This window comes from Pagrus pagrus (assembly GCF_965226575.1).
Source record: "Pagrus pagrus genome assembly, chromosome: 16".
NCBI classification, from domain to species: Eukaryota; Metazoa; Chordata; class Actinopteri; order Spariformes; family Sparidae; genus Pagrus; species Pagrus pagrus.
The window spans coordinates 16,646,724-16,673,927 of NC_140200.1; the positions used below are offsets into that span (position 1 = coordinate 16,646,724).

General features: G+C 41.1%; 3 protein-coding genes across 6 annotated transcripts in view; 1 reads left to right on the forward strand and 2 right to left on the reverse strand.

Annotated features, from left to right (window-relative positions):
- The first annotated feature begins 522 nt into the window (after nt 1-522).
- Nucleotides 523-10,305, forward strand: slc10a1 (solute carrier family 10 member 1). 3 transcript variants are annotated; one of them, XM_084377903.1, is made up of 8 exons: nt 523-613; nt 5,198-5,474; nt 5,587-5,673; nt 6,133-6,245; nt 7,144-7,348; nt 8,119-8,297; nt 8,410-8,609; nt 9,949-10,305. In XM_084377903.1, exons 2-8 carry the CDS (start codon nt 5,256-5,258, stop codon nt 10,008-10,010), a joined length of 1,065 nt encoding a protein of 354 aa, XP_084234029.1. In that variant the 5' UTR covers nt 523-613; nt 5,198-5,255; the 3' UTR covers nt 10,011-10,305. The 3 variants fall into 3 exon arrangements, with proteins under 3 accessions (XP_084234029.1, XP_084234031.1, XP_084234030.1); XM_084377905.1 differs by having other exon boundaries at nt 5,302-5,474; XM_084377904.1 differs by having other exon boundaries at nt 549-613; nt 5,240-5,474.
- On the reverse strand, nt 10,189-16,685 carry srsf5b (serine and arginine rich splicing factor 5b). The gene is made up of 8 exons (XM_084377907.1): nt 16,551-16,685; nt 16,101-16,245; nt 15,083-15,153; nt 14,858-14,971; nt 14,336-14,408; nt 12,931-13,004; nt 12,714-12,821; nt 10,189-11,751 (listed from the first exon to the last, which is right to left on the reverse strand). Exons 2-8 carry the CDS (start codon nt 16,224-16,226, stop codon nt 11,424-11,426), a joined length of 894 nt encoding a protein of 297 aa, XP_084234033.1. The 5' UTR covers nt 16,227-16,245; nt 16,551-16,685; the 3' UTR covers nt 10,189-11,423.
- Nucleotides 16,686-18,892: 2,207 nt separating this feature from the next.
- susd6 (sushi domain containing 6) overlaps nt 18,893-27,204 on the reverse strand; it is a 34,718-nt gene continuing 26,406 nt past the window's right edge. For both annotated transcript variants that reach the window (XM_084378066.1, XM_084378067.1), the window contains exons 3-7: nt 26,334-26,528; nt 24,767-24,961; nt 24,509-24,647; nt 22,074-22,549; nt 18,893-21,337 (exon numbers count right to left, since the gene is read on the reverse strand). In XM_084378066.1, coding sequence (XP_084234192.1) covers nt 21,312-21,337; nt 22,074-22,549; nt 24,509-24,647; nt 24,767-24,961; nt 26,334-26,528 — 1,031 coding nt within the window. In that variant the 3' untranslated portion in view covers nt 18,893-21,311. The remainder of the gene's footprint in view (nt 21,338-22,073; nt 22,550-24,508; nt 24,648-24,766; nt 24,962-26,333; nt 26,529-27,204) is intronic.

Genomic DNA, 27,204 nt, shown 5'->3' on the forward strand with positions numbered 1-27,204 from the left:
AATGGATGACAGGACATTATACATTTTCCTCTCATCAAGCTTAATAACGAACTTTATAGACCGTTAATTTGATTAATCTTACCTCCTCTTAAAGTGATTGATACGCAAAATGCGCGTTATATTAGCAATGTGTGTGCAAAGTGTTGATGTACTGTACTCCAATAGCTTAACCGCAGCGGCGAGTTAAACAGATCCATGGTAACCATGGTAACCGGCAAACGAAGGGGGAAAAAAAGTTAAACTCCGGGAAATTTCGAGGCGTGTCATTGGACAATACCTGCAATGACGTCATACATGTCGGTCCCCGAGCATAGCTGCCCGCTCGGTTTGCCGGAACCGGTAACTCAGACGAAGTTACAGATAAACAGAAAATGTGCAAGAGGTAAGAGTGCCAACAATTTTTGTTTAATTTGTTGAAAAATTAAGATGTTGTCCACAAAATTAGGTCCTCCCTCGGTGGGGATCGTCTGAATACACGTAATCTCCCCTTGGCCCACCTCCTACAGGGAGAAGTGTGTTTACTGGGAATCCACCTGGGAGCTCTTGCTGCCGTTTTCTACAAGCTGACCTCTGAGAATAAGTGTGCAATTCTCACCTTCAGAACAGCCAAGCAGTAAGTAACTAGTGGTGTTCTAGTAACTTTTTCTTTGTGCACGTGTTTCTTTTTATGAGTGAAATATAGATGTGAGAAATCCTGCGAAGGTAACTTGTCTGCACACAGCTTGTGAGCATGCCAGTAGGGAGGATGTGGTTGTCAGCTCTGGAGATGGAGGCTCACTTGGAGAGTGAGGTTTGAGAGAAAAAAGGCAAAAGCAGGGTGTCTTTATCAAATTAGCCAGATTTAAGTGACTTCCTGCAGATATATACACATGTTTACTGTCAGTCAGCAGTTTCTGGATGTCTTGCATGTCAGCAGGGGTGCAGGGCGCGTTGATGTTAGCTAGCTATAAACTGCAATTTTCTTGCATACAGTGCTGTATCCAGGATTTTATAAATACTGACATCATACTTAATAAAGCAATTATAAAATCTTGTAATAAAAAAAGACTGACTTCTCTCTCCTGTGTATATACAACTTAACATATGGACGCCCTTTTCTGCCAGGTAAAGGCCAAAAAATGATCAAAACTATTCCCATAGTATAATTATGAGTTTAGTGTTGACATTTTGTATCTCAATTTTCACTTTTTTAATCTCATGATTGAATTATTGACATCCCATTAATAAACTTACATTTCTGTGTCCAGCTACATTAAAGTTTTTCACTAAATATTTGTATAATGCTGATAAATGATAAATAGGGGGACTTAAAGTTGTAGCCATGTTGCCTTTTCTCTGCCAGTCAGCATCCTGTATGTGCTGAACACATAAATATACAGGTAGTACAGTATCGACTATGAATAAACACACTGTATTTTCTGCTGCAGGTGCCGAGAGTAAAGGTGAAATTACCACTGCTTATCAACACATGTGTACTTGTTGAGAAGCAACGGACACTTCGCTGTAACAGCAGAAGTATTTATTGACACAATTACTGTGGTCAGAGGTTTACAGTATGGGGATAGAATACTGACATGAATCGCGCGCGAGCAATGACACTTGCGCGCGCGCGCAAATCAAACATCCTGCATCTCTGCCCCCTCGAGCAATATTGTAGCCTGCGAGGAGAAGAACAGGTCGAGCATGCGCAGAGTTCGCTCGCAACACTTTCCCCTGCTCGATAATCACCGGGATTTTCAAAGTAAACACACCGTGTTTGAGACGAAGACTGAGCCGCTGCTGCTGCAGTCTCATGAGGTAAGTCAAACCTTTTTGTTGACCTTATCCACCAAACGTCTTCAACCAAACACTGTTTAAATCTGTTGACCTGCCAGCAACGTAGTTAGCTGTTAACTTCAGAACATAGCCAACGCTAACAATGCTATTTTGTTTGCAGGTAAAGTTGCTAGCTGTTGTAGCTAAACAGCTGTTGTAACGTTATATGGTAACATTACTCGTTTGTTATTATCAGCTGTTTTGCACGTCATTCTAATATTTGTCCATCTAAGTCTGTGTGAAATGCCTACAGTTATGCTCTTGTAATCTATTAGCCCATGTTACAGTTTGCATTATGACATGAAGTAATCACATTGATTGTTGGACTTTATTTGGAGAGTGAATTTATTTTTCAAACTTTATTAATGAACTTTGAAACTTTTATTTCAAGAATCATTTCCACTCTGCACACCACTGTACAAAGCTTCCTCAACTCCAGCCTGCTCAACTATAGCTAAAAAACACAATCCTCACACATCCTTTTTCCTGAAATGAGTGATACAGCAGCTACACTTATTCTTCATGATAATTTATAACTAATAAGAAGTCTGAACTTTGTTTATATTTGTTAATTTTAATTTCACATCTTAGTAGTGGTAGTAGTGTAGTGGTAGTTCAATCATACAGGCATACCACTGTTAAATGAGTGTAATAGCACTACACTCTCTAGTGTATGGTTTCTTTCATCAATTTGAAATAAACTTGACATCTTTGTTGTTATTGTCATTACAGCTGAAATGGAAGGTCCTGTGTTGGCCCTGTGCTGCCTGACACTGCTCATGGCCAGGGATGATGTCTGCCCTAAGTGCAGGGCACCAATATCTCAGGAGAGTACGGTGGCTGTGGCTGGTCTGTCCGAGGCCATGCAAATAATTAGACGCACTTTCTAAACATGCTGCTGCTGTTGTTGTTTTTATAAATGTGTTCAGTCATATTGTTGTGACACATTGTGTTCAGCAATTAAATGTGAAGTTGGAACTCAGAACCTGACTCTGATGTGTTTGTTAACTGCACTGTTCTGACATCTTCTCAATCTACACATCCTACAACACACCATTTCCTTTATTGGGTATTTTATAACTCCCTCCACTTCTTTAAGACATTTTGCATTTTAATAGTCTTATAACTATGGCCAGAGAGGATACAATACACCAGTAAAAAATAACTTTATTTCATGAATTGTTGCATTTTTTACTGACATAATTAGAGCATGTGTATACCTTCATTGATGAATACAAACAACAAATACAATACCACAGTGATAATATATGTTTCATGTACTAATACTACATGTTTCATGTGGGTACAGTACAAAGATTAACCATCTCTTCTAATTAAAAGACAGTGTTTAAATACAAAACTGAATCAGTGTTGAGACTCCTTCACTCCTGAGGTGAGCGACACTCCTTCCACATAGATAGATTACTCAGTAGTAAATGACTAAAAACACAGCAGTTATTGCACATAGTTATTGCCTGAGGGGAGGATGGGGAACAGGGAGTGTCCGGGGTGCGAGGTGTCCTGCTGGACTAAGGACGCAGCCCTGGGGGAGGCAGGTGCATGCTAAGTGATGCTGGAGGAGGTGTGGTGGCTGATGCTGATGCACTGGGTTCTGTTGGTGAGGAAGTCCTTTGCACCTGCAGAGAAGGTCTCCCAGACCCAGTGTTTGTAGTTTGTCAGTTTTCTGTGCAGTGGATCTATTGGTCCTGTATGAAAATTGGTGTTGGTCGAGGTCAGGAGGGATGCATGCCTTAATGTGGGGCAGTAGTCTCTCAAAGCATTTTCATAATCACCGACGTGAGGGTAATCATTCAGGCTTGTGATGGCTGAGGTTTTGGGTACAGGGGTTATGGTGGCAGTTTTCAGACATCTGCCTCTCCAAGGGTCTCATAGGCTCTCTACTCTGGTCCTCTGGATACTCTGCAATTAAAGGTAATATTTTGTTAGGTTTTAAAACTGATGTCTTGCATAAAGACTGCATGAAGAAAATATATGGCCGAGGTTCATCTTTCCTCTTTATTTTGATGGTGTCAACTGTACATCCACAGATGAACAGTGTATTAATTGTATCTTTAGTTTTTACTCACCAACTATAGGGATACATGACATTAATTACATGATTTAGAATATTTCTTCTGGTACATTCATTTGTGAACACAGACCACACTACACCACACTTTAATACATCAAAATTAATATCAAAACACCCCTAAGCCTTACTTATATGACTGAGCAGGGTCCAGTTAACTCACTTCTAGCATAATTGTAGGCATTTCACACAGACTTAGATGGACAAATATTAAAATGACGTGCAAAACAACTGATAATAACAAACGAGTAAAGGTAGCATAACGTTACAACAGCTGTTTAGCTACAACAGCTAGCAACTTTACCTTGCTGTCCAATGGCGAATTCGCTCAACCAATTATATTCGGGATACAATGGTGATTGGCATGCCTCCCAGGCCCGCCCCCTTGCTGACAAAAACCGCCCACTAAACAAACTCACTGAGCGCGAGCAGGGGAAAGTGTTGCGAGCGGACTCTGCGCACGCTCGAGCTGTTTTTCTCCTCACAGGCTACAATAGTGCTCGAGGGGGCAGAGATGCAGGATACAAAATAGCTCGCGAGTGCTTTGAAAGTGCTCGGGGGAGAAAAAATGCGCGCGCGGATGTTTGATTTGCAAATTGGATCCGCGCGCGCGCAAACCAAACATCCGCGCGCGCGGTTTATGTCAGTATTCTATCCCCATATTTACATACACTCGTAGAGAACATGTATATGATGGCAGTCTTCGTTTCAATGATTTCTACTGCCCTCATCGTTCTGTGATGGAACGAGTGGATCAATAATGAATTTATCAAAGGTCTTCTAAAGATGTGAAAATGTGAAATCTGAAAGTAACAAAATCAAACCATTGCTGATGGGGCTGCAGCACCCCCGAAATGACGCATTAAAAAAACCATCAATTGACAAAAAAAAATGCATATAGAAGATGCACTTCGATGCTCTATAGGCAAATGGACATTACGATTTTAACACAAAGAACTAAAGGGTCTAATGTATAACTTCAGCCGAATTTACAAGATTCTAATTAAGAATTTGTCATAGACTATTTTCCACAAAGTCTATAAAGCTGCTCTTAACTCAACAACTCTCAAAATTGAGTAATTTTATAAGGGAGTCTGGGGACTTTCCTCTCCCTCGTCATCTCTGTGCTGTTGTTGACTGTAGTTGCTGCGGCTGCTTTGACCTTTAATATGTTGGTGTTCAGGTTCACTCTGTAGTGTAAAACATTTTCACGTTATTGTAAATGATTGACCATTCAAATGAAGACAGGAAACATGACTGACGCTCAACATTTACAATAACATCATTATACAGACTGATCCCTCAGCACCCCCAGCTGTGACAGCTGTAACCTAGTACGTGCTGCTCCAACATGGCATCCACCACGAACTCCACAGCAGATCTACTCTCTGATCCAGATTCATGGCTCAATGAAAGCTTCTGGTTCAACTCGACGGCTGCGAACACCAGCTCTGTTTACACGCCTCTGATGTCGCCAGTAATCAACAAAACCATCAACATATCTTTGATCACTGTCTTAACCATCACCATGGTTTCAATGGGATGCACCATGGAGGTGTCCAAAATCAAGGTGACTTCAGGTGATATCCACTAGTTTAAGTACATCATCTGTGTTTATATAGTAGGTCTTCACCTTCTTTGTAAGATTTCTGTGCCAAAACATCTTTTTTTCTTCTTTGCAGCATCACATAATGAAACCTAAGGGGGTGGCGATAGCAGCGCTGGCCCAGTATGGCGTCATGCCCCTTACAGCCTTTTGTTTAGCTAAGGTTGGTATTACCTTCAGCTCTGGTAGTTAAAGGGACAGTTCACCACAAAATCAAAAATGCATATTTTTCCTCTTTCCTGCAGAGCTATTCTTCTCTCTAGATTGTTTTGGTGTGAGTTGTCAAGTTTTGGAGCTATTAGCCATAGAGATGTCTGCCTTCTGTCCAATATTACAGAACTACATGGAGAAATCATGACCCGGTCACTCAAAATAAACCAAAGACTTTGCTGTAGCTCGTTTAGTTAGTTAGCCTCTCGTCCACGAGTAGGTGCGCACTTCCTTAGGCGCGGTGATACAGAAAGAAAAAAGTTCCTACATGTGGACTATCTTGAGTAACTGGGTAACATTTAGTCAATTTCCATTATCAACATCAGATCAGCACCAGTCTCAGCGATAGACATTGTCAGCAGCACTAGAAATTGCCAGCTGTGTATGAATGTGCTATGATTTCATGCTGTAGGCGCTCCAGCTGTCTGAAATCAGAGCTGTGGTGGTTCTGACCTTTGGCTGCTGTCCTGGAGGAAGCCTCTCCAACATCCTGGCCCTGGCTCTGCAGGGAGACATGAACCTCAGGTACACACAAGCGAACACTGCAACTATAGAGGTTGGTGGCTCCAGAAGCTTCTGTGAGCCCAGGTATATATCAGGGAAGGTTGACTGTGAAACCCAACATTCTGGGTCAATCTTTACTTTACTATGGTCTTATCATCAAGGACCAGGTGTGTGGCTGCTTATCAGGCTAACAGATGGTGAGAACAGCCGATAACTAAAACACCACAGATCCAACAGATTCTTTCAGATAATGATGAAGTACGAGACAACATCCCATCACGTGCTGTGTGTGCCAATCAGTGCTGGCAACGTATCAGAATCCAGATATTACTATATATCTCAGCAAATTCACATTCAAAAACAACATGTTACAATAGGCCTGGAATGTAAAGGTGATGGCGGCATGTTATGAAACAGCTGCTGTATAACGGAGCAGTGTGAGGGCAGTAAATCCTGGAACAGATGTCTACTCTGAAGAAAATATTGCAGTTAACAAGTTGGACATCTGACCTGCGGCCTCCTGGAGAATACAATGATCAGTATGCCTCACAAACTTAACAGCATGCAGTCAAGTAAAATTTAATTGATTCATACTCATTGACCTTTCGTGTGTATAAAAGGAAGATTCGGTGGCACAAGGGGAAAGGTTAACGGGTCAACAGAAAAAGAGTTAGGACACATGAAAATCATCCAGTGGCTGTAAAGCTGAAAGTTCGTTCTTATCCTTCTTAACAGCCGTTGAGAAAACAACCAAGCTAGACAGAGCTGTTCTGGAACTATGATCACATCGCATTATCAATCTGATCTGTATGATCGACACCGTCTCTCTGTGGTTTACTATCCGTCGGTTTTTTATTTGACTCTGGCCCAGCAGCAGTTGTTCACTAGCCAGAGGTTATCCCCTGTGTTTCCCCCTCAGCATTGTGATGACTTGCTGCTCCACGGTGCTGGCTCTGGGCATGATGCCTCTGCTGCTCTACCTCTACTGTCAGGGCTTCCCTGAACTGCGGAACGCCGTGCCCTACACGCAGATCATGGTATCGCTGGTCATACTCCTCATTCCCTGCGGTGTCGGCATCCTCATCAACTACTACAGGCCGCAGTACTCCAAGACCATCACAAAGGTTAGTGCATGCTCGAGCCTCGACTTATCAGCTGATACCGGCCCATCACAGATATATCGACACTGGTGTATGTGTTGCTCGATATGTGCTGATGTGAACTTTTCTTTTTAGAGATTATGATACAGAAGATTACCTGTGAAGTTTACTGTTTCAGTGCACTGGTGTCATTTTAAGACAATAATTGGTATCACCAATTAATGGTCCATTTATAGTTAATTAAACTTTAGTTAATAGTTATTTCACTGGTATAAATAATGAAATGCAGTAGATAAGTCTCCGTGTTCGGTTTCTGATGACGTTTAATGTCCGTGACAACCTCTGTAGTCTCATTTAGCCGCTTGTTAGCAACCGCTGTTTTTAAGACACTAATTAAATTGTGGGACATTTAATTATGTTTTTATGCCGTAGAACAAAACGTGTAAAAATCTTTGAGTCAAGGTAACTGGATGTGCAAAAATGCTAACTGATTGCAGGGTTTTAAGACAAAAAACTATACCACTCTATACTGATATTGTTGCCCAGCCCCAAAATAGAGATGTATATTGTGTATCAGGATATATAGTCTGAAAATAATCATTTAAAGTTATATTGCCCAGCCACGGTAAATGTAATCCAATAAAAAATATTTTTAAAAACCCTGCACTGTAGTTCTTTGTAAATATTGCTCAAACTGTTTGTGGTAGTGAAGGAACATGTCATCCACTGCAGCTCACTGAAAACAATAGAAAGGCTGATGAATCTACTGTCTAACTTGTTTCTGCTGCTCTCAGGCAGGCATCATTATACTGATGATCGCCATTGTATTGATCGGTACCCTCGCCAACATTGGGCTCGGAGGCTCCATCCTGATGGTGCTGGCTCCTCCCCTCATGGCCATCGGCGCTCTCATGCCCTTCATAGGCTACACCTTCGGCTACGTCATCTCTGCGCTCTTCAGACTCAAACACTCGTAAGTGCACTCAAGCTCTGATGGACACTGTGACACGTAGCATTGTACTCATGTCAGGGAACAAAGAGTCATGAGCTTTCCTTTATGTGTACATCCATCCACCTCCACTCAGGGAGTGTAGGACTGTTGCTATGGAAACAGGCTGTCAGAACATCCAGCTGTGCTCCACCATCCTGAAGGTGGCCTTCCCCCCAGAGCTGATCGGCCCTCTGTTCCTGTTCCCCATGGTCTACGTGGCCATCCAGCTGATGGAGGCGGGGGTCATCATTGTGCTGTTCAGGTGCCACCAATGGTTCACACGGAAAAAGAAAGGTGAGGCTGACACCAGGATTTTACAGGGTTGAAGTGTCGAGGAAGGCCTTTAACATAGTGCAGAAATTATTAGTTGATTATCAGAAAAGTAATTGCAGACAGTGCTTAAGGTAGTAGTTTTAGAGAAGACAGACTCTTTAATAAGAAGAGAAAGATCTTCATTGATGGATTTTGTTGTATGCATAAAAAAACTAAATAAACAAACTTTTTGTGTTAATGACTGAATAAACTGAATAAACAAACTGACCATAAAGCACAACACACTTCAAGGTTTTACCTTGTTTATTTAGGAACCTGCCACCTTTCTAGCTTCGAACAGGTTTCTGGGACCTTATTTTCCTCTGAGAACAGCTTGTTTATCAAGTAATGGAGAAGATGAATATTTGTATAATAATATTTTTTTCTCAAGATCTCAAGATAACGAAACTTTGTTTTCCCCTGAGATAACAATATAATTAATTTGAGATCTCGAGATAACGAAACGTTGTTTTCCCGAGATAACAATATAATTAATTCGAGATCTCGGGAAAATGATCCTGTTATCTTGGAACGGCAGTTGTTATTTCGAGATAATAACTCGAGATCTCGAGAAAACAAATGAAATAATCTCGTTATCACGGGAAAACGGAGGAAATAAAATGTATGAATGCATGGCCCTTTAGGACTTTCGTACTATATAGTGCCCCTTTTACACTCCGTTAATCTTTAAAGTTATTTATCAAGCACAAATCAGAATCACAAATACTTTATTATCCCCGAAGGTAAAATTGTTTACCTTACAGCTGCTTCCATTACAAATGTAACTACTTCTGGTTCTAATTTTGTAATTCTTATAAATTAAAGAACTACATTGGTAAGTAGCTTAATGGATAACGCTCAACATGGTGTCAGTTATCAGGAATCAATGGACAATGATTGTCATGGAGACCAATTACTTCCAGATTATGGACCCCTCAAAGGGCATTATCCCACTTATACCATGGTCTCTTGCCAAATACATAAATGTTAAAGCCATTAATATATATTTTAGTGCATTTTGCAATCAACAGCGCTCAGTTTTGAAAAGGAGGAAAGAATAACAAAAGTGTTTAACTGGTTCTGATGTATCGATTTTGATTATTTGTGGACTGCTTTTCAAAACCTGGTGCCTACATTTCCCACAATGCAACTTTGCCACTGAATGACATCACTCTCGGCAATATATCAGATCACACGCAGCTTACTCTAGAGCCACAAAAGGCTTTTTACACCTATGTAGTAACCCTTTAATGATTCTGTTAACTGAAAACTTTAATAAAATGGTTTATCCTTCTTATCCACGTGTCTGTCTGGCCTACAGAGACATATGAAAAAGCAGAAACGGACGAAAAGACTGAAGAGCCACCTCAAGAGACTCCATGACGGATGCATCTCAAACGCTGAACTCCTGCTGACCAAAGAGGCAAAGGCTCTGCAGTACTTGAAACAAATGGAAAAACTGCAGTTTGTGCCAAGATATTTTTTACATTATGAATTGTGAGTTTACAACATGCAATTGTATTTGTAGATGTTTCATATAAAGAACTCATGAACACAAATAGTGATTTAGTTAAAATTGTTTTATTTTTTAAGTCTATCGTCTTCCTACACCATACAAACGTCCATCATTTTTCCACTGAAAATAAAATCCCTATGTACAAAAAAAGGTTTTTCCAAACTCTTGTCTACACGTTCATTTGTACCACAGTAACATCAGTCACAGTACCAACAGATTCTTGGAATTACTTTGCACACTTGTGTAAAACAAAAGTCTGTAATGCTGTACACAAAAAAAAACCTACACCAAATAAAAAAGAAAATTACAATGCTAGAATAAACTGCATTCTGTGAGCAACACCATGTTACAGTGTTGAAATTAAAGAGTTGACCGTATCTTCAGAAAAGCATTACATCTCTCAGTTAGCGGCAAGAAAAAAGGGATGATCTTTACTGTACAGCTGTTCAACTGCAGGAACAACGTGCATTAATGTACAGTGTTCATGATACCGAAGCTGCCAATGCCAGTTATGATGGTGGTTTCTATTTGAGCCTAAAGCACAAATAAAATATTTCAATAGTGATAATAAGAGTATAATTTCGATCAAACAAAAGCACATGCAAGCATTCTAAGTAATAGATATCACATACACCAGCTGTGGTCAGTATGGTATGTCAGAAAATACAGGAAGAAGTGACTTGGAAAACATGAGCGATACGGACAAAAATGGAAAAGGTGATTAAAAAATTCTCACTGACAATAAAGTTAAGAAAGTGGTCACATGACTTATCAAAAGCATCCAAATACTGCGGAAATTTACAGATTCCCTCTTCTGCAAAGTGTCGATATCACTAACTTTACAGGCCCAATAACAGTGAGACTTGGGCATTTTTGTGATTTTGTGAGAAGTAACAACGGTGCAGGACCAGTCCCGGAGGTGCTGCTTTAATAAAAATGATCAGAGGTGGAGTCACTGGGTGTAAACACACATACGAGTCGTAGCTGGATGGGTAATGAGTGGGAGGACACAAACAGCATCACAAGTGTCTTATCTTTAGTTATTCAATTTATAAATGCCCTATTAATGATGATAAAATATTTGACCTGATATCCTTGTTCCGGTCTGACGATGTATCTGTGATTTAATGCGAAAAACTAGTAATGAAAACAACCCAGACATGAAAAACCAAACTTGTCTCAGCTTTCAGAAGGGACCTCCAGTGTGCCAACTCGTCCAAGCTGATTCTAGCTGACACAAGTTGTTCCTACTGATGATTGGTTAAACTTAAACGCAGCTTTTAGCGCTGGCTGTCAGTAGAAGGAGAGCGAGAACGGGAACGTGAGCGAGAACGAGAGCGGGAACGGGACATGGAGGCTCTCTGAGCCGGCAGAGGGGACGGAGGAGTGGCAGACTTGCTCGTCTTTGAGGACCTCTTAGCGGGCTCCTTTGATTTGGGGGCTGGGGAGGATGCACCGCCAGCAGGGGAGCCAGAGCGGGACCGGGAGCGCGACCGGTTGTGGGTCTTGGCGGGGCTGCGGGAGCGTCTGGGGGAGCGGGATGGAGAGCGACCACGAGAACGGGACCGTGAGCGAGAGGAGCTCTCAGACCGGGAACGACTTCTCGACCTAGGAAACAAAAAGGGAGGAAGAATAACATTAGGACTACGTTTCTATAATTATGTTCAACACGGGGTTCCTACACTTTTTCAAGAGACAAGTTCAAGAACTTATCCTGCATTTTCAAGCTTTTCCTGGCAACTGATATCTGCAGTAAATTACATATAGATGTTTATATATTTATTATAAAAGTGATGCAGCTACAATTTCAAAAAGGAAATTAAAATTCAAGCGTTTCCAATGGACTCCAGCACCCGTACCAAACCTGGTGACACCTACACACTTAAATAGAATCTATTTCTTTCTCTAATGTTCTTAATTTCATTCAAAACAGTACCTCTTCTGCTTTCCATCAACCTGCCTCATGTGCTGCTCCATCATGTGAGTCTCTCTCCCAGAATCAACTATGTCTCACCTCACAATACATTTAGTGCTCAGAGAATAAATTAAATCAAAAACAGTTGGTGAGATTGGCGGTGTGATGCTTTCCCTGAGTCTGGCTTCTATTTTATTTATGTGTTGGTCCATCCTTCACACTTTATTTTTATTATTTCATTTAAATGTTAACAAGGTGCTGGTTTAAAAGCACATGTATGCTCAGCCAGTGAAGAGCTCTCCTGAAAAGTGTTATATTAACGAACTGAATTTACTTTCCAAACAGCAGAATTATGACTGAGCAAGCATCCCATTTTCTTCTTAATATCTATACTGTGATAACCCAAGTTTAACAGTTTTGGCCTTTTGCTTCATACATCCCTTATCCTATCCAAACTAAGGTGATTATAAGCCATATAAAATGAGCCTGTCATTGTTCATCTAACTGCCTCAGTTCTCTGAATAGGGTGGAAATTGATTTGTGAGTATTGAATGAAGTTATCACTGAATAGGATTGCACCAGCCACAATCAGCTGACTACAATAATATGTATTGATTTGTTTTTAACTGACTGCAGGATCCAGCAGACCACTCACCTCTTCTTTGCTGCCTCAATGAGCTTGATTTTCCTGCCATTCATTTCCTTTCCAGACAGTTTCTCGAGGGCGTTTTTCAGGTCACTGTAAGAGGCAAACTCAACAACCCTGTACAAACCACATGGGCCGACAATTAGTTTCAATGTTATATATGCTTTTTATCATGAACTGGATGGTATTAATAGTCAGTTCATGCGAACAGAGAGGATGATCTTACCCTTCGTTGACCTTGGGGCGATGTGCATCTGCAAATGTCACCTCTCCAGCTTGTCTCATGAAATCTTTCAGGTCCTACACACGTAAACATCAGTCAACTTATGGAGAGGCTCCAGACACAAAGACATTTAAACAGGACTGATTTACCCAAAAAGAGAGAAGGTTTGATTCTCTGAGAGGACTACATAGGCTACTGCAGATAAGGAGGAGGAGTCCAAGAACCTCGGACGCTGTTAATCAGCCACACCTTCAACAAAGTGGGTATAACAAAAAATATAGAACTTTGAATAATGTAATGAGTGCCAATTTAATGATCAACCAGTTTTGACAAGTGCTATGACTAGACAGGCTGAGTCTTTGCACCAGCTTTGAGATTCTTGGACCCACTTCTCATTACAACTAAGAGACATGAACACCATCTGCATGAACTGAACTGCAGTGGCGCCGCTTTAGGCAGCGTTTGGCACTAAGAGTCCCTGGCAAGAAGGGCACAGGGCTCCGCGCCGGGACCGCCCCTGTCTCGGCACCCCGCCTCAGTAAAGAGAGTGAACAGGGTGGAAGAGAGGAAACTACTACCTGAGAGCGAAACCCTTTGGGGTGGGCCGCAGGCTCTCCGAGCCACCATAACCTCGGGATAACAGCAGATTTTATCCATGGACACCTGGGAGGATTTCACACTCTCTCTCTCGCTCGCGATGTGCGGGAACACCAGAGGGGGGAAGGGAGGGGGGATATCGATCGATCGAAGCCCCTCAAATTAACGAACCATCGATCAATACGCCACCACCATCACCATCGACTCTCGCTCTTTCCTCTCCTTTCTCTCTGCCAACTCTCTGTTTCCTCTCTCTCGCTCTCAGCCTCACACCAGGCGCCCCCCTGCCTTCGACAGGGGGCGTTGCGAGCGAGCGAAGGGGCCGCCAGCACCTCTAGTGTGGAGCGAGCGCTCACATGACCAGCAGGCGTCAACTAGGAGTAGGACAGACTGGCTGACACCACAGGCTCAACCCAGACAGAAGGACCCAGAAGGGGTTAACTCCACCATAAGCGAGCTCTTCCATATGACACAACAGTCAGGCTGGCAAATAAAGGGGTGAAGAATTGGTTAAAATTTGAAAAAGGAACAAATTAATTGTTTTGCTTTTGCTCTTTGACTTATTACTTAACTGCATGAGATGCAGGTTAATCAGAGCAGTGCTTTTACAAAAACAATTTGGGCCTTATCACAACAAAATAGTCTATTTATATATATTAGCAACTGATTTGACTTCAGAGTTTCTATGTTTTTAGCAGCATGGTAATTCTACAAATGTATATTTATGTTGTTGGAGGCAGACTGTTGGAGGTGATAATATTTGTGGTTTGAGAGGGTTGCTGTGCATTAAAAAACATGTGCCAATACTAACCTGCCAGCTGACACGAGAGGACAAGTTCTCCACAATCAGACGATTCTCAGTGCGCATCGGAGGAGGGTTTCGACTGAAAACAGAAGGAAAAACTTAGTAAAGACTTAATCAACTAAACGATAACAATCTGGGGTAGATATACAGACTCTGGCACACAGCCTAAGAGCTCTCATTAGCTACTTGTCAATAGCGCGGCTAATTCATGGCAACCATCTTTAAAATGCTGCGAGCGCAGGGCTCGGGTTGCATTTTGATTAAGCTGTTTAACATTTTCGGTCTGTGGGTAATTTATTACATCCTACTTAAGGAAACAAAAAAGAAACACGTACTCCAGCAGAAGCCATTACAAACATTACAGCGATTATTGACCTTTCACAAAACAACAGAGCTGTTTACACAGCGTACATCTAGAGCGATTCATTTACACGTGTTCTTTACTCTTTTAAATGACATCAAGTTAAACTTATCTGCCATCAGGTGAAACCGTGCTTACACATACTGTGGGTAGTGTGAAAATGTTACCTCCGACTGCTCTGGGAGCCTCTGCCATAGCGATCAGAGAAACGCCCTCCGCCACCGCCGGCTCCTCTGCCGCGGCCACCTCGCAGACGTACACGAGCGTGCTCAATGGTCACCCTGAAATTACAGAAACGACTGTTGGCGAGGAAGCGGAGAAGGAAAACTCATAATCTCAGTTTTGCTTACGTTTTTGATTAACGTCACATTTACTTCAAAAGAAATTCCTACCTTTCATTGCACAGCTCTTTGCCATCAAGCTCATATACTGCATCCTCAGCGTCTCTGGGGTCGTCAAACTCCTACAATAAACAGAACGCAGCACATGTACATCATCCTTTACATCTGTGCCTTTTTAAGCAGTTTTGCATGTCATGTGTGAGGAGGACAGTACCAAACTATTTTAAATATGTGAGCAGAGCCTTTGTCCTCTGAGCTTCAAAAAATGTATATATCAAGGAGAAAACGGCCACAGCCCATAATATTGTTTTCGCGACATGAGACTACACACCATCGTGCCATGGCTTTTGGATAGCACTCGATCGTGACACGGCAAAAGTATTGTCACTTCCTGGTTTTACAGGCTGCATTTAAGTGTTGCAATTTCTCTTAACTCACCAGACTGTTCTACTTGTTCTAATATTTGCCTTTACCAGCTTAGTCTCATTTCCACATTACTGATGATTAATAATGAAAAGTCTCATTGTTAATATTCTGTGATAGAGCCAATAGTGATCCCTTCAATATTGTCACAATATAAATGATGATCTAACTAAAAACTCATACTGTAATTAGTTTGCCAGATGTTTTGATTGTGATACAATTCAAGGTTAGACACTTAAAATCATGAAGATGTGACATTATCTAGGGTCTGCACCAAACAAATGTGTTTTCTTACATCTGGAGAGAATGGTGTGTCCCTGCATCACTCCAATATGAACATTATAACGCTGATTTGTCACATTTGACCTTTAACAGAACATTGCAGCTTGCAATTTCGCTATTGTACTTGTGCCATATTGTGATTTGAGGGGAAAGGGTTGATTTGCTGAGGGGGTGTATGAACAAACAGGATATGGAGTAAAAGGGAAAGCGGTGAAACATTTACACCTTGATCCCTAAGAGCATTATTAGGGCAAATGAGATTTAAAGCTAAATATAAACGACGTTGTATCTGAATGCAGAATTGAGTGAAATTCCTAGCATTTTGAGGGAAAGTGTCAAACCGTTTCCATGCTACGTGACTCACCACAAAGCCAAAGCCTTTCTTGAGGTCAATATCTCGGATGCGGCCGTATCCTTTGAAGAACCTCTCCACATCCTTCTCTCTGGCAGACGGGCTCAGACGGCCGATGAATATACGACATCCGCTCATTTTGATGTTGTAAGGTTACCTGCACACAGGAGTAAATACACCAACGTTACTGTCGAGGACTTAGCCAACACAGCCCATTTAAAAATGATAAATAACGACCCGAAAACGTCGAATTCACAAATTATATTTTTTTGTAGCGAGCTAGCCAGCTAGCTGTGAGGCCTAGTTAGCTTCCAGAATTAGGCTAACGTTAAGCTAAGCTAACGACACATACACTCGGCGGCTGATGTTTAACTGTACAGAAGGAGCAGTGCAGGTGACATTATTGCGGACGTTATTCCGTGCAATCTGCCTTCAAATGGTGCTACTTGTGGTGTTTCTTACCTGGCTGTCGACAGTGACCGCAGACTCAAAAATCAAACAAAATGGAGCCTCTGCAGTTCAGGGAGGGGGAACGGAAACGACCCAGGGAACATAACGGAGGAGGAAGGGGAGGAGAAGTAGGAGGAGGGGGAGGAGGAGGAGGAGGCTACTTCTTCTTCTCCTTCTTCTTCCAGGGCTCACGGCAGCCGCCATCTTTGTTGCATTATCGCCATCTTCTGGAGTCAGTTTTATTTATTTTGTATTTATTTATTTATTTATTTATTTATTAATTCTTATTTAATTAAATTCTATGTATTTTTTATTTTATTCTATTTATTTATTTTTACATTATTTTATATTATTCTATTTATTTTATTTTAAAAAATATTTTAATTTCTAAATTTGTTTTATTTTATCTATTCATTTAAATGTATTCGTTTCTGCTCTGCGCTCACCAGTGCCCAAAAGTCATATTTGAGTAAAAGTAAAGATATCATGTTAAAATATTACTGTGGTAAAAGTGAAAGTCATACATTAATACAAATAGCAGGTAATTATCAAGCAAAAAATTGTAAGTAAAAATAAATTATTCATTTACACTACTCAAAATTAGTCAGGGATATTGGGATATTGGTGCGTATATGCAGGTGCATGGATATGCAATAAAAGTCAAATTAAATGTGTCACATTGAGCAAAAATATTCACAAAACACAGAATAAGACTTAAGATATGTCATATTGATATGTCAATATGGGTCGATTGATTATGGGCCTGGCCAGTGATTATATCCGATATTCAGCATTTGTCTGATGATTGGCATTGGTGTTTTAAACTGTGATCCAGCATGTAATCTAAAAAGTAACTAGTAACTAAAATTACTAAATGAATGTAGTGAGTAAAAAGTACAATATTTGCCTCCAAAATGTAGTTGAGTCGAAGCATTAAATACCATATGGAAATACTACAAGTACCTCAATATTATACTATAGTACAGTACTTGAGCAAGTGTCTTTTTACATGACATTTCATCACTGGTGCTCACTATATCAGTTCTGTATTCCAAGACGCCTTATTGCCTTATTGGTACATAAAGCAAATTGTAAGCAAATATTATTAACAAATGGCTAAGTTCCATACCCATAAGTTACCAGGAAAGAAACCATGCGTTACTGCTTTTAGTGACAAGTTCAAACAATTCCCTTTAGAGACAGAAATACAGGGCTGTTCTCTTGTATTTATTTTGCTGTTAATCGCATTTCTAAATGCAATTGGTTTTATTCAAGAAATAAGGGGGAAATGACTGTAATCATAATGTTATTGAGATTGTCACTATATTATTACTATATTGCCTTGAATAATAAAAAAAGATTATTTAAAAAAAATAATAACAAAATAAAGAGGAAAATAAGATCTGTAGAAAAAATAGTAAATCCTCTGTAATGAAAATGAACACTGCACTTGGTGACGATGCAAAAAACGACGTTATTTTACGTTAAAAAAACAAAAACAAAGTGCAGCTGTCGGGTACCCATGACGTCAGTCCTTCACCAATACAACTGCAGTTTCTAGCTCTGACCACTAGGTGTCAGTCAGACACAATAAGCATTATTGTGCAGGATCACACACTGTACAGCAGCTATAGCTTAATAAGACTCACTGGCGAGAACAGTATAACAGCAGGACAAAAAACACAATAATGAACCACAAGTTGAGTCAGAAAGAGCAATTTTCTCATTAATGCAGGCACAGAAAATTGGTTTTGAGAAGTAATTAAAAAGAGACCAAGGCTTTAAAGGGAGCTGAGCTCCTCGGGCAGGTCATTCTGCAGTCTAATCAAACACAGCAGCAAAATTCAGGAAGCAGTTATGAAGAAATAATAAACTATGACAACCTTTGACCAAGAGTACATATAACTTTAGATTGGTTAATGATTGACTTGAGTTTGAATTGATGGAGCAGATGGCGTAACGCCCCATCCAGAGGTTATAAAGTGATCTCATTGCTGGGGAGAGTATTACAAGGAACTATGATGCACTACCCTATACTTCAGGTACACTATATATAGCTCTAGAAATATTACATTGATTACAGGCTACACAGAGACAGGAAGTAGGCGAGTGCAGCCACTCAAGCTGATACTGAACAGGAGTGCAAAGAAGCTTCCTCCAGTATCTAATCCAAAGGCAAATTAAATCATATTATTTTGACTAATAGAAGCAGATACACATTGCCATGGTTTATGGGCATTGGAAATGTCTTGACATTCGATGTAGACTTTGCTTTTCAGGCTGAAAATGTGCACTTTTTCCAAGAGTTAGTCACACAGACAGTCTGACACAGGTTTAAATAATGACACATCGTCTTCCACATTCAAAAGAAAGCTTTAATTAGAAAGTTATATACACACTGTAAAATTAAATTAAACTTTATACAAATATTAAATTACTATCTTCACACCCACTGCCATGTACAGAGGAAAAGAAAACAAAGCTGAAAGCATTGAAACCTAGAATCAAGATGTGTACTTTTTTTAACCTGTTGTTTTCAGGGAAGCAACACCGTACAACAGTGCTTCTGAACGCAAAAATTAATTTCACTTTTTTTTTCTTTTCAATCCCGTAATGTCTTAATGCCTTGTAGCAAAAGAGAAGCAAAAGAATAGTGAAATATAGGTGCTTATAGGTTCATCGTCGTCATCATCATCACAGTAGCTGGAAAAGCTAGGGCAGGAGGACAGAGAAGGATGGACATTCGTTTAGTCGTGTCCACAACAGAAGTAAACTCATTGATAAATACACAAAGACAGTTTTATGCATAGAATAGAAAAAGAACAGAGTAAGGCCATTGGGAAAACAGAACACGTTGCAGTACTGTAAAGCAACCAACGCGGAGGCTTAAGATTATACATCCCAAAAAAAAAAAAAAATAGAAAAGAAATGTACAAGTCTAAGGCAACATTCTGTTTGCATTAATAATGTAGCCGTTGACACTGACAGACAGCCACAAATGCCAAATAAAATTGAGAACAGAATCACACGGGTTGTTCTGGGGGTGTTTTTCTTCTTCTGAGCAGTTAAGCTTGAAAAGTAATTCTCAGGATCCTCTGGAGTCATGCTGTTTCCAGGGTGACCAGCTCAACCACCAAAGCTTTTTTCAAGTGGCGATGAAAACAGGAGGATGATTTCTAACAAAATAACACGATTCTCTCTTAAATTTCCACTTGGCATTAGGAGGGTTCAGTGAGTGCGTGTGTCGGGGGTGGGGTGCTATATCACAAAACTTTTTCTCGTTTTCACTGCAACCAGTTGCAGTTGTGTCAATAAAGCACAAAAGTGGAGAGTCTTCGGTACAGTGTGAAGGTGGGCGGGAGTCATTTCCTCTGAGGAGACTTGTGTTTTCCAGCCATTCAGCAGAAAATGATAAATATTCTTGCTCGAGAGTGGATGAATAATACACACATTGTGTAGTGGACCCCGATGCCTGAAGTGACGCTGGTTTGTTCATGTGACTAGTTTCTTATGGTGAAAGACGGGGACATTGTGCAGCCTGAAGAGAGGCAAATCAGACTATGGCTGTGTCGAGGCCTACCATATGAGGACGTGTCATCTTCTGCCTAGCTGACACACAAAGACGCACACATACACACACACACGCTCTCGGACTCAGCAACTCAAAGCAAACCGAGCCACACACCAAACAATAAATACAGTGGGAGGAAAATTAAACAACGTTAAAAGTTCAGTCATGTGCCCAATCACCGTGCCTCCTCTGCTTCCAGACAAAATGTGACTTTACACGTCTCCCTCTCCTTATTAAGGTAAGATGTACAGCGCAGTCCTGGAACCAAAACACCAATCAATCCCACTCATGCGACAGGAGAAGCACCTTCCAGATCGTGGGTGCAGCTGGCGAACAGAAAAGAAAAGGAGCAAGACAGGTCTTTTTATAGTTGTGATATGGTGCTCGGTAAGACGCTGCACCCTGTTTTTAGCTCTTGTGAAGTGGTTCTCAATCCCACTAATCCACATGCTAGACGCCACCCGGACACACAGATAGCGAGAGAGAGAGAGAGAAAGAGAGAGAGAGAGACGGAGGAGGGAGGCTTCATGCTTCATTCAGAGTGGGCCACCGTGCTGTGACAGCAATAACTAAAAAACAACATGCAACATTCACAAAGCGGGCTGCAAAAAACACCAGCCGCCACTCACAACTTTTCAAGTACAGCGGGAAGACGATTCTGATTCTGAGCGCCACGGCGTCAGGAGCGAACATCACAAGTTATTTTTTTCTTATCCCAGACAGAGTCAACGTGTCTCGATTGCTATAGCCTGCTCCGATGAAGCCTCTGTGAGTCATTTTAATATGGACAACTACACCTGGGAGGAGGCAAGTGTATGGTAATACATAGCCTATAGTACACAACCTTGACTCAGGATGTATGTTTTACTCATATACATGGGATCTACAGGATTTATGTTGAGCTGGCACCACTTTGTTTGTCTGGCTTGTCTTTATTTTGATCCAGCAGCTGGGTCCAGTGGTGCTCCGTCATTGCTTATGATGCATTGAGTATTGGTTGTCGGCGTTGCTCTGCATGGGTAGCAATGGCAGAAGAGGTTGCGTGGGGGGAATGGGCGTAGTTCTAGTCTTTTCTATGCTGGCTGCTGAGGGGAGTTGAGGGGGGAAGAAGGTTGACAGCCACAGTCAGTCAGTCCTGGTCAGCAGTGAGAGATAGGGAAATAGGGGCTCTGCTGCTGATGCTGATAGCAGGCTGGCAGGCTTCATGCTTCCTTCAACAGGGGAATATCTGCGGGGGAAGAGAACAGATATATCAGAATAGAGCAGTGGCATTAGAGTCAGCTGTCTACCCACCATACAGTCATGCGAGCCATTACATCACCAAAAAGATTTCAATGAAACTGGAGTTCCTGTTTGTTTCATCCTGTTTGTAACAACACGTAACATGTTTACCTTAAAAATCATTTCGATGGTACAATGACTTATAATTATTATATTATAATTATATTAATATTATATATAATACGGGCCAGGGCTAGCTGGTTAGCATGCTAACTTTAGCAGACATCTTTGCAACACTGTTAATTCTTCACTTTTTAACTAAACTTTTCTGGCCATATCACAAATTGCCCCTTAAACCCAATGCAAACAATCCAAACTTTTAATTAACTCTGCTTTTGGTACTTTACTGAATGTGAGTCTATACAATAAATAACGTTGAAAATGTGTTGACATTTCTATTAAAAAATATTGATTATGCTGGCCGGTGAAAATGCTCTTGTCAGGGTTTTTAGTCAACAAGATGAGTAATATGAAATTTCATAATTGCGTCCACCAGAGTTTATTCAGCAGCTGATAAACTGACATACCCTGGTTATAATTCTAACAAAGTAAACGAACTACAACAAAAAATTGTCCATCTTTTGCGTTCATGTAGAAAACAAAAACAAATTACCAATATTGATTTTGGTCAGACATCTTGTTAAAAACCAATGTGTGGAATAACATGGTTGGTCTCCTCTTACCATCAGAAAAGTCATCCGTAGAGGTGACAGAAAGCAGACTGTGCTGGTCGCTACTCTCAGAGTCTCTACGGAGCGGTAGGGGGCCAGCGCATGCACCCCCAGGGTGCTCTCTAGCCCATGATGATGAAGAAGAGGAAGAGGAAGAGGGGGCCTGATGAACCAGCACAGTCTCTGCGTGACGGCGGGAGGAGAAGGATGATGAAGAGGACGTGGATGGGAGACAGAAGTCTAAGTCTCTGTGGTGGCGGGTTCTGCTGGGGCCTTGGCCTCCAGTAGCTCCCTGAGGAAGCCCCTCAGAGAGCACGATGGGGACTCGCGACTCTGGAGGAGCCGGAGGAGGCGGTGGAGAAGGAGGAGGACCAGAGGCACTGCAGGGTCCTCCACTTCCATATACGGCCTCTTCGTAGGAGGGCAGTGTCACCTGAACGCCCTCCACCATAATGGAGCTGGGCTGGCCTGAGACTCCCTGCTCCCTCCTGATGGACAGAGAGACGAAGACAGAGTGAGACAGAGAGAAAGACAAGTGTGGAGCACAACCTCAGGCTCAGGTTGATGGGCCTGATGCAGTCATATGTGTTGCGTGCCACAGCAGAACCAGAATAGGTGATTAGCGTTGGCTGTACAATCCCTTTATAGCAGGCTGCACTAAGCCCTCAGGCCCAGTACATAATCAAGTACCAATGAGCATTAGATCAAATCATTCTGGCTTTTTTTATCAGGGCCACAGCAGAGGCACATGAGTGACTTAGATAAGATAAACTTATTTCTTTTACTTTCACTTTCTTTTCTTAAGTATTTAAGAAATGTGAACTTGTTAAACTAGAAAGGTCTTAGGTCTCTAACCCATTTTACACAGACGACTTGTTTATGGAATTAGTTTCAACCAAAACTTCTGAATAATAGGTGTGTCCAAGGACAGATTCTTGGCTCCTCTGTTCTATTGTGTTACTTTGTCACATATTGGGAGGTGGTTTTACAGCACCGAATATAAAAGGGCAGTGTTCCTCCAAAGCAAACAGCACTAAAGCTTTCAAGAGTTTCTGCCAAACAGTTTGTGTGAGAAGCAAAAGACTGATAAAAAAATCCTTTCAACACGTTCCCCTGTTCAAAAGAAGAATGCAAAATGCTAACAGATTGAGGGAGGTTGAAGCATAACCATTCTCTTAATGAGCAAAAACTAAATGACACGTAGTCTCAAAGAATATGATTATGTTTTAATTTATCAATGTGATCTAGGGAAGTGTCAACTTCCTTAGAAACAACTTAACGGTGATTGCAATTGAAGGGGAATTCCAATATTTTCAAACCTGGGCCCTTTATGTCCATGTTTTAGTATGTCAATGATTCATATTTACCACAAGTTTTGGCCAATGGCTCCAGCCATTGCAGCCAATCTGGCGACATGGCCTTTTTTGTCACCAACAGGCTGACGTTATTTTAAGTGTCTGACAACATTAAGGAAATGATTCCTATTTGTTAAAGAGCAAGACCCTGTTTGTAACCAGAAACACAAGTCTTATTTAAGGAGAAGTCTCACTCTGTTGTTGCAGCTGTTGCCTCATATAGAAAGTCAAGATCAAATAAATATTCAGCCATAACTTTGGAAATAAATATTCTTCATGTCAGCTCCTCTATGTAAACTCCAAACTGCTCTCTCCAACTCATGTTTTCACTGTTATCTTCCTGCAACAACTCACCTCTCGCGAGATTTCAGAGCAAAACTTTCTTTTAGCCCTTTCATGGCTTTATTCTGACAGTACGGATCTGAACTGACAGGTCGGTCTTGAACCCTGGCCCACTGCGGTGAGGACACAGCCTCTGAACACGGGGCACACACTCTACCAACTGAGCTACTGGGGCGCCCCGAGCGAGAGTTCTCCTTGAACAAGACTTGTGTTTCTTGTTACAGAAAGGATCTTATTATTTCTGTCTCCGAAGATATTGTTTTCCTGATGTTTGTCAGACACTTAGAATAACAACCTCAGCCTGACAGTGGCAATAACAAGCACTTTGTGTGGATCTAACATTGACAGTCAGAGGTGCCCAAAAGATTAAGTAGCAGCCATTGCAGCGGTGTTACAGCTGCCAGCTGAGGTGATCTATTGGACTGATTCCAAAGCTTTTGGTAAGTTATATGATGAGTAAGGAATCATTTACATACCAAAAAATACAAATATAAAGGCCAGAAATACCAGAATTCCCCCACAAAAAACATCACAAGAACAGGCATCTAAAACAACAACTGAAATATTATTATAACAAAACTGATCAGCTAACACAACCAATATAAGATCTGGGATTCAAGAAACTAGAATCTGTTTCTCGTCTTCATAAACAGCAGCACTAATTGCTGCATATAGACCAATTGAGTCAGCACTGAGCCATTATTATACCCGGGGATCATCAATTTATTTGACTGTGTGTGGGCGTCTTACCTGCTGTGATGGAAGGACTTAAGTTTGGGCTGTACAAGAACAAACAGCACCACTAAAAGCAGGATGAGTGCCACAGAACTGGCTGTGGAAGCCACAATGGACAGAGCTGGTATACCCAGCGGAGAGCTGGTCTCCTTGTCTGAGGGACACAGGAAGACAGAGAGTAAGTTAAAATGTGTTTAAAAGTGGTTTGATTTACATTTCTTCATGAGGCAGAGACAGAGTACATAAAGGCTTAATTTAGTTAAGGTGACTGACCTTGTGTGAGTCGGCAGCTAATCTGCATGGGACCGTCCCACTCGCCGTTCTGGCACGTGAGGAACTTGTAGTCGCCCTTCAGAGCATAGCCCTCGTCGCAGAAGTACTCGATGACGGTCTTCTGGGTGAGGCGGTGGCAGGGAGATGGGTGACAGCGGTAGCCCCCGTTCTCTGGTTCAGTGGGGGGCGAACACACTGAGAAGAGGCAGAGAAAATACAGATTTGAACAATTGTGGCTGTTGTTATGTGTTGAAAGTGTGTTTGGTGTTATTTCTACCTGTGGTCAGGTTTGATTCCTGCAGTTTAAATGCTCATATTTTGGGTAAAATTTCCCAGTGTTCCCTGCTGGCTCTCAAGGACAATCCTCTCTATTGAAGTTATGATACTGTGTCATACTGGACTGATGTAATGTTTCAGTTTTGATGCACTCACGGTCAACCACAGAAGCTTATAAAACTGACTTTTAGGAAGTGAGAAAATCATGGTTATGTGCAAATGACTAATCCTTGTTATTTAAATGGTTTTCTATAGGCTGGAATAATGTCTTTTTCAGAAATAATATATTGGCCTTTGAGTTGAGAAAAAAGAGCTGTAAAGAAGTTGCTAGTTACTAAATGATATAATATGTAACATTTCCTAAAATGACTCGACCAGATTTTAGCCCTTCAATTCACACCATTAACATGTACATAACTGGAACAGATACTGTGTTTTTTAAACAAATAAAGAAATATCTTCATGTATAACGCTTGCTGAATTAACAAGCTGGCCCAAATAGTTGAAAATAAGCTGTAGACAAGACAAGTTTCTCCTTAAGCAACAAGTCTCATTATTAAGCATTTTTTTAAGGGAATCTGGGGACTTTCCACGGACAACAAAGAAGTAGCATTCATTAGTTACTGTGTTCTGCTTTTTGGAAAAATTTGACATGTTTACTGTGAAAATGTGGTCTTCTTGAATGAATTCAATGTAAATGGTGAAATCAGTTGGAAAGGTGTTTTCAAACAACTGTAGGGAGGTACTACGCACGTAAGACATGTAAGCGGACAGGATGATTCAGCAGTGTCATGGCAAACTGACACTATTTACAAGGAAAGAAACAACTTATTGTATTGCATTTAATGCCGAATTTACAAGAAGGCACAAATGATTTAGAATTTGCTGTAGCCATTTTGTAAAGTTTGTTAAGTTACTCTTCATGTAACAACTCTTAAAATCATGTGATTTGTTAAGGGAGCCTGGGATAATGCGGTTACTACTTCAATGGTTAGTTGAAACAGACAGCGTGTTCACAAACATCTGCTGCTAACATTGACGGGATAAGAGAACCCACAAATCTAATTTACATTAGAGTGAGCCACATGAAAATCAGACTGTGTGCAATCCAATCTGCCTGCTGTTGTTGTTCCTTCTACTTCTTCAATCCCATGATCCAAAGCTACTGAAATCTTTTTATTGGATTGAGAGACACCCAGCAGCAGAAATTACATACTGTGCTTTTCAAAAGAATTAAATTACACTTAATTACGCTATAGTATGTTCTTTAGTATTTCTGAGTCTTGCTCACCGTTGCTTCTGATGCAGCGTGGAGGTTGATGGGACCAAGCTCCAGAGCTGGTACATATAATGCTAGTGGGTCCATCTGCAGTGTAGCCAGGCTCGCAGCCATAAGTCAGCAGGGTGCCCGGGGGAAAAGAGCCCCGGTTAGCTTCGGTCTGATTCAGCAAGTCTCCGTGCTGCACGCCGGGTGGCCGCGCACAACCTGAGGACACAGAAAAAAGTGAAGAAAATAAGAATTAGTTGGCTGCTTAAAGGCTGAAATGAGAGAAGCCCTTCAGGTTCAGGACAAAGTAAGATATGAAGCTTCTTCTTCTGGCTCTAGGCTGGATTTATGATCATTATGTAAGGAACTACCAAATTCAGACCAGCAGACAAATTGGCACCCTGAACTGTATTTTAATAATGTAATGTAAAAAGGTAATTATAAGGCATGTAAGTTAACTTAGTAGAGCAAGAAACTGCCTGTAGACAGGATATGCAGCATCTTATGAATGGATTACTATGTATTACATGCCTGCTGAGGAAACAAGGACAATTTGTCTCACATGTGGCTGATTCTTTGAAGAATTATGCCCCAATATCATGTCAAATAAGCAGAGTATTTCCCCAAGTATGTCACTAATGCTGCTTGTTATGACTGGCTCCATCACAGTCTAATAGAGAACCTTGATAAGAGTTTTCCACTGAGTCTATTACATTAATGTTGTGCTACTGGAATATTGTGCTGTTCCATCATTACTGCTGACATAAACTGTCTCCTCTGCAGGCAGCTGCCACTGGGTCAAACAACTTCTCACAGGGAAACTCTGTCAAGTTGACAGGTTGAGCTGATAATTAAAGCTCAGAGGTATTGTTACTTGAAACTAGGCTGCATCTAA

Excerpts from the sequence above, each read along its gene's own strand:
- srsf5b (XM_084377907.1), bottom strand. The coding sequence starts at position 16,226 with ATGAGCGGATGTCGTATATTCATCGGCCGTCTGAGCCCGTCTGCCAGA. Across the intron at positions 14,972-15,082 it reads AAAGAGCTGTGCAATGAAAG|GGTGACCATTGAGCACGCTC; the intron begins GTAGGAATTTCT and ends CTGTAATTTCAG. Across the intron at positions 14,409-14,857 it reads GGCTCCCAGAGCAGTCGGAG|TCGAAACCCTCCTCCGATGC; the intron begins GTAACATTTTCA and ends TTCTGTTTTCAG.
- slc10a1 (XM_084377903.1), top strand. The coding sequence starts at position 5,256 with ATGGCATCCACCACGAACTCCACAGCAGATCTACTCTCTGATCCAGAT. Across the intron at positions 6,246-7,143 it reads CAGGGAGACATGAACCTCAG|CATTGTGATGACTTGCTGCT; the intron begins GTACACACAAGC and ends TTTCCCCCTCAG. Across the intron at positions 8,298-8,409 it reads CTCTTCAGACTCAAACACTC|GGAGTGTAGGACTGTTGCTA; the intron begins GTAAGTGCACTC and ends ACCTCCACTCAG.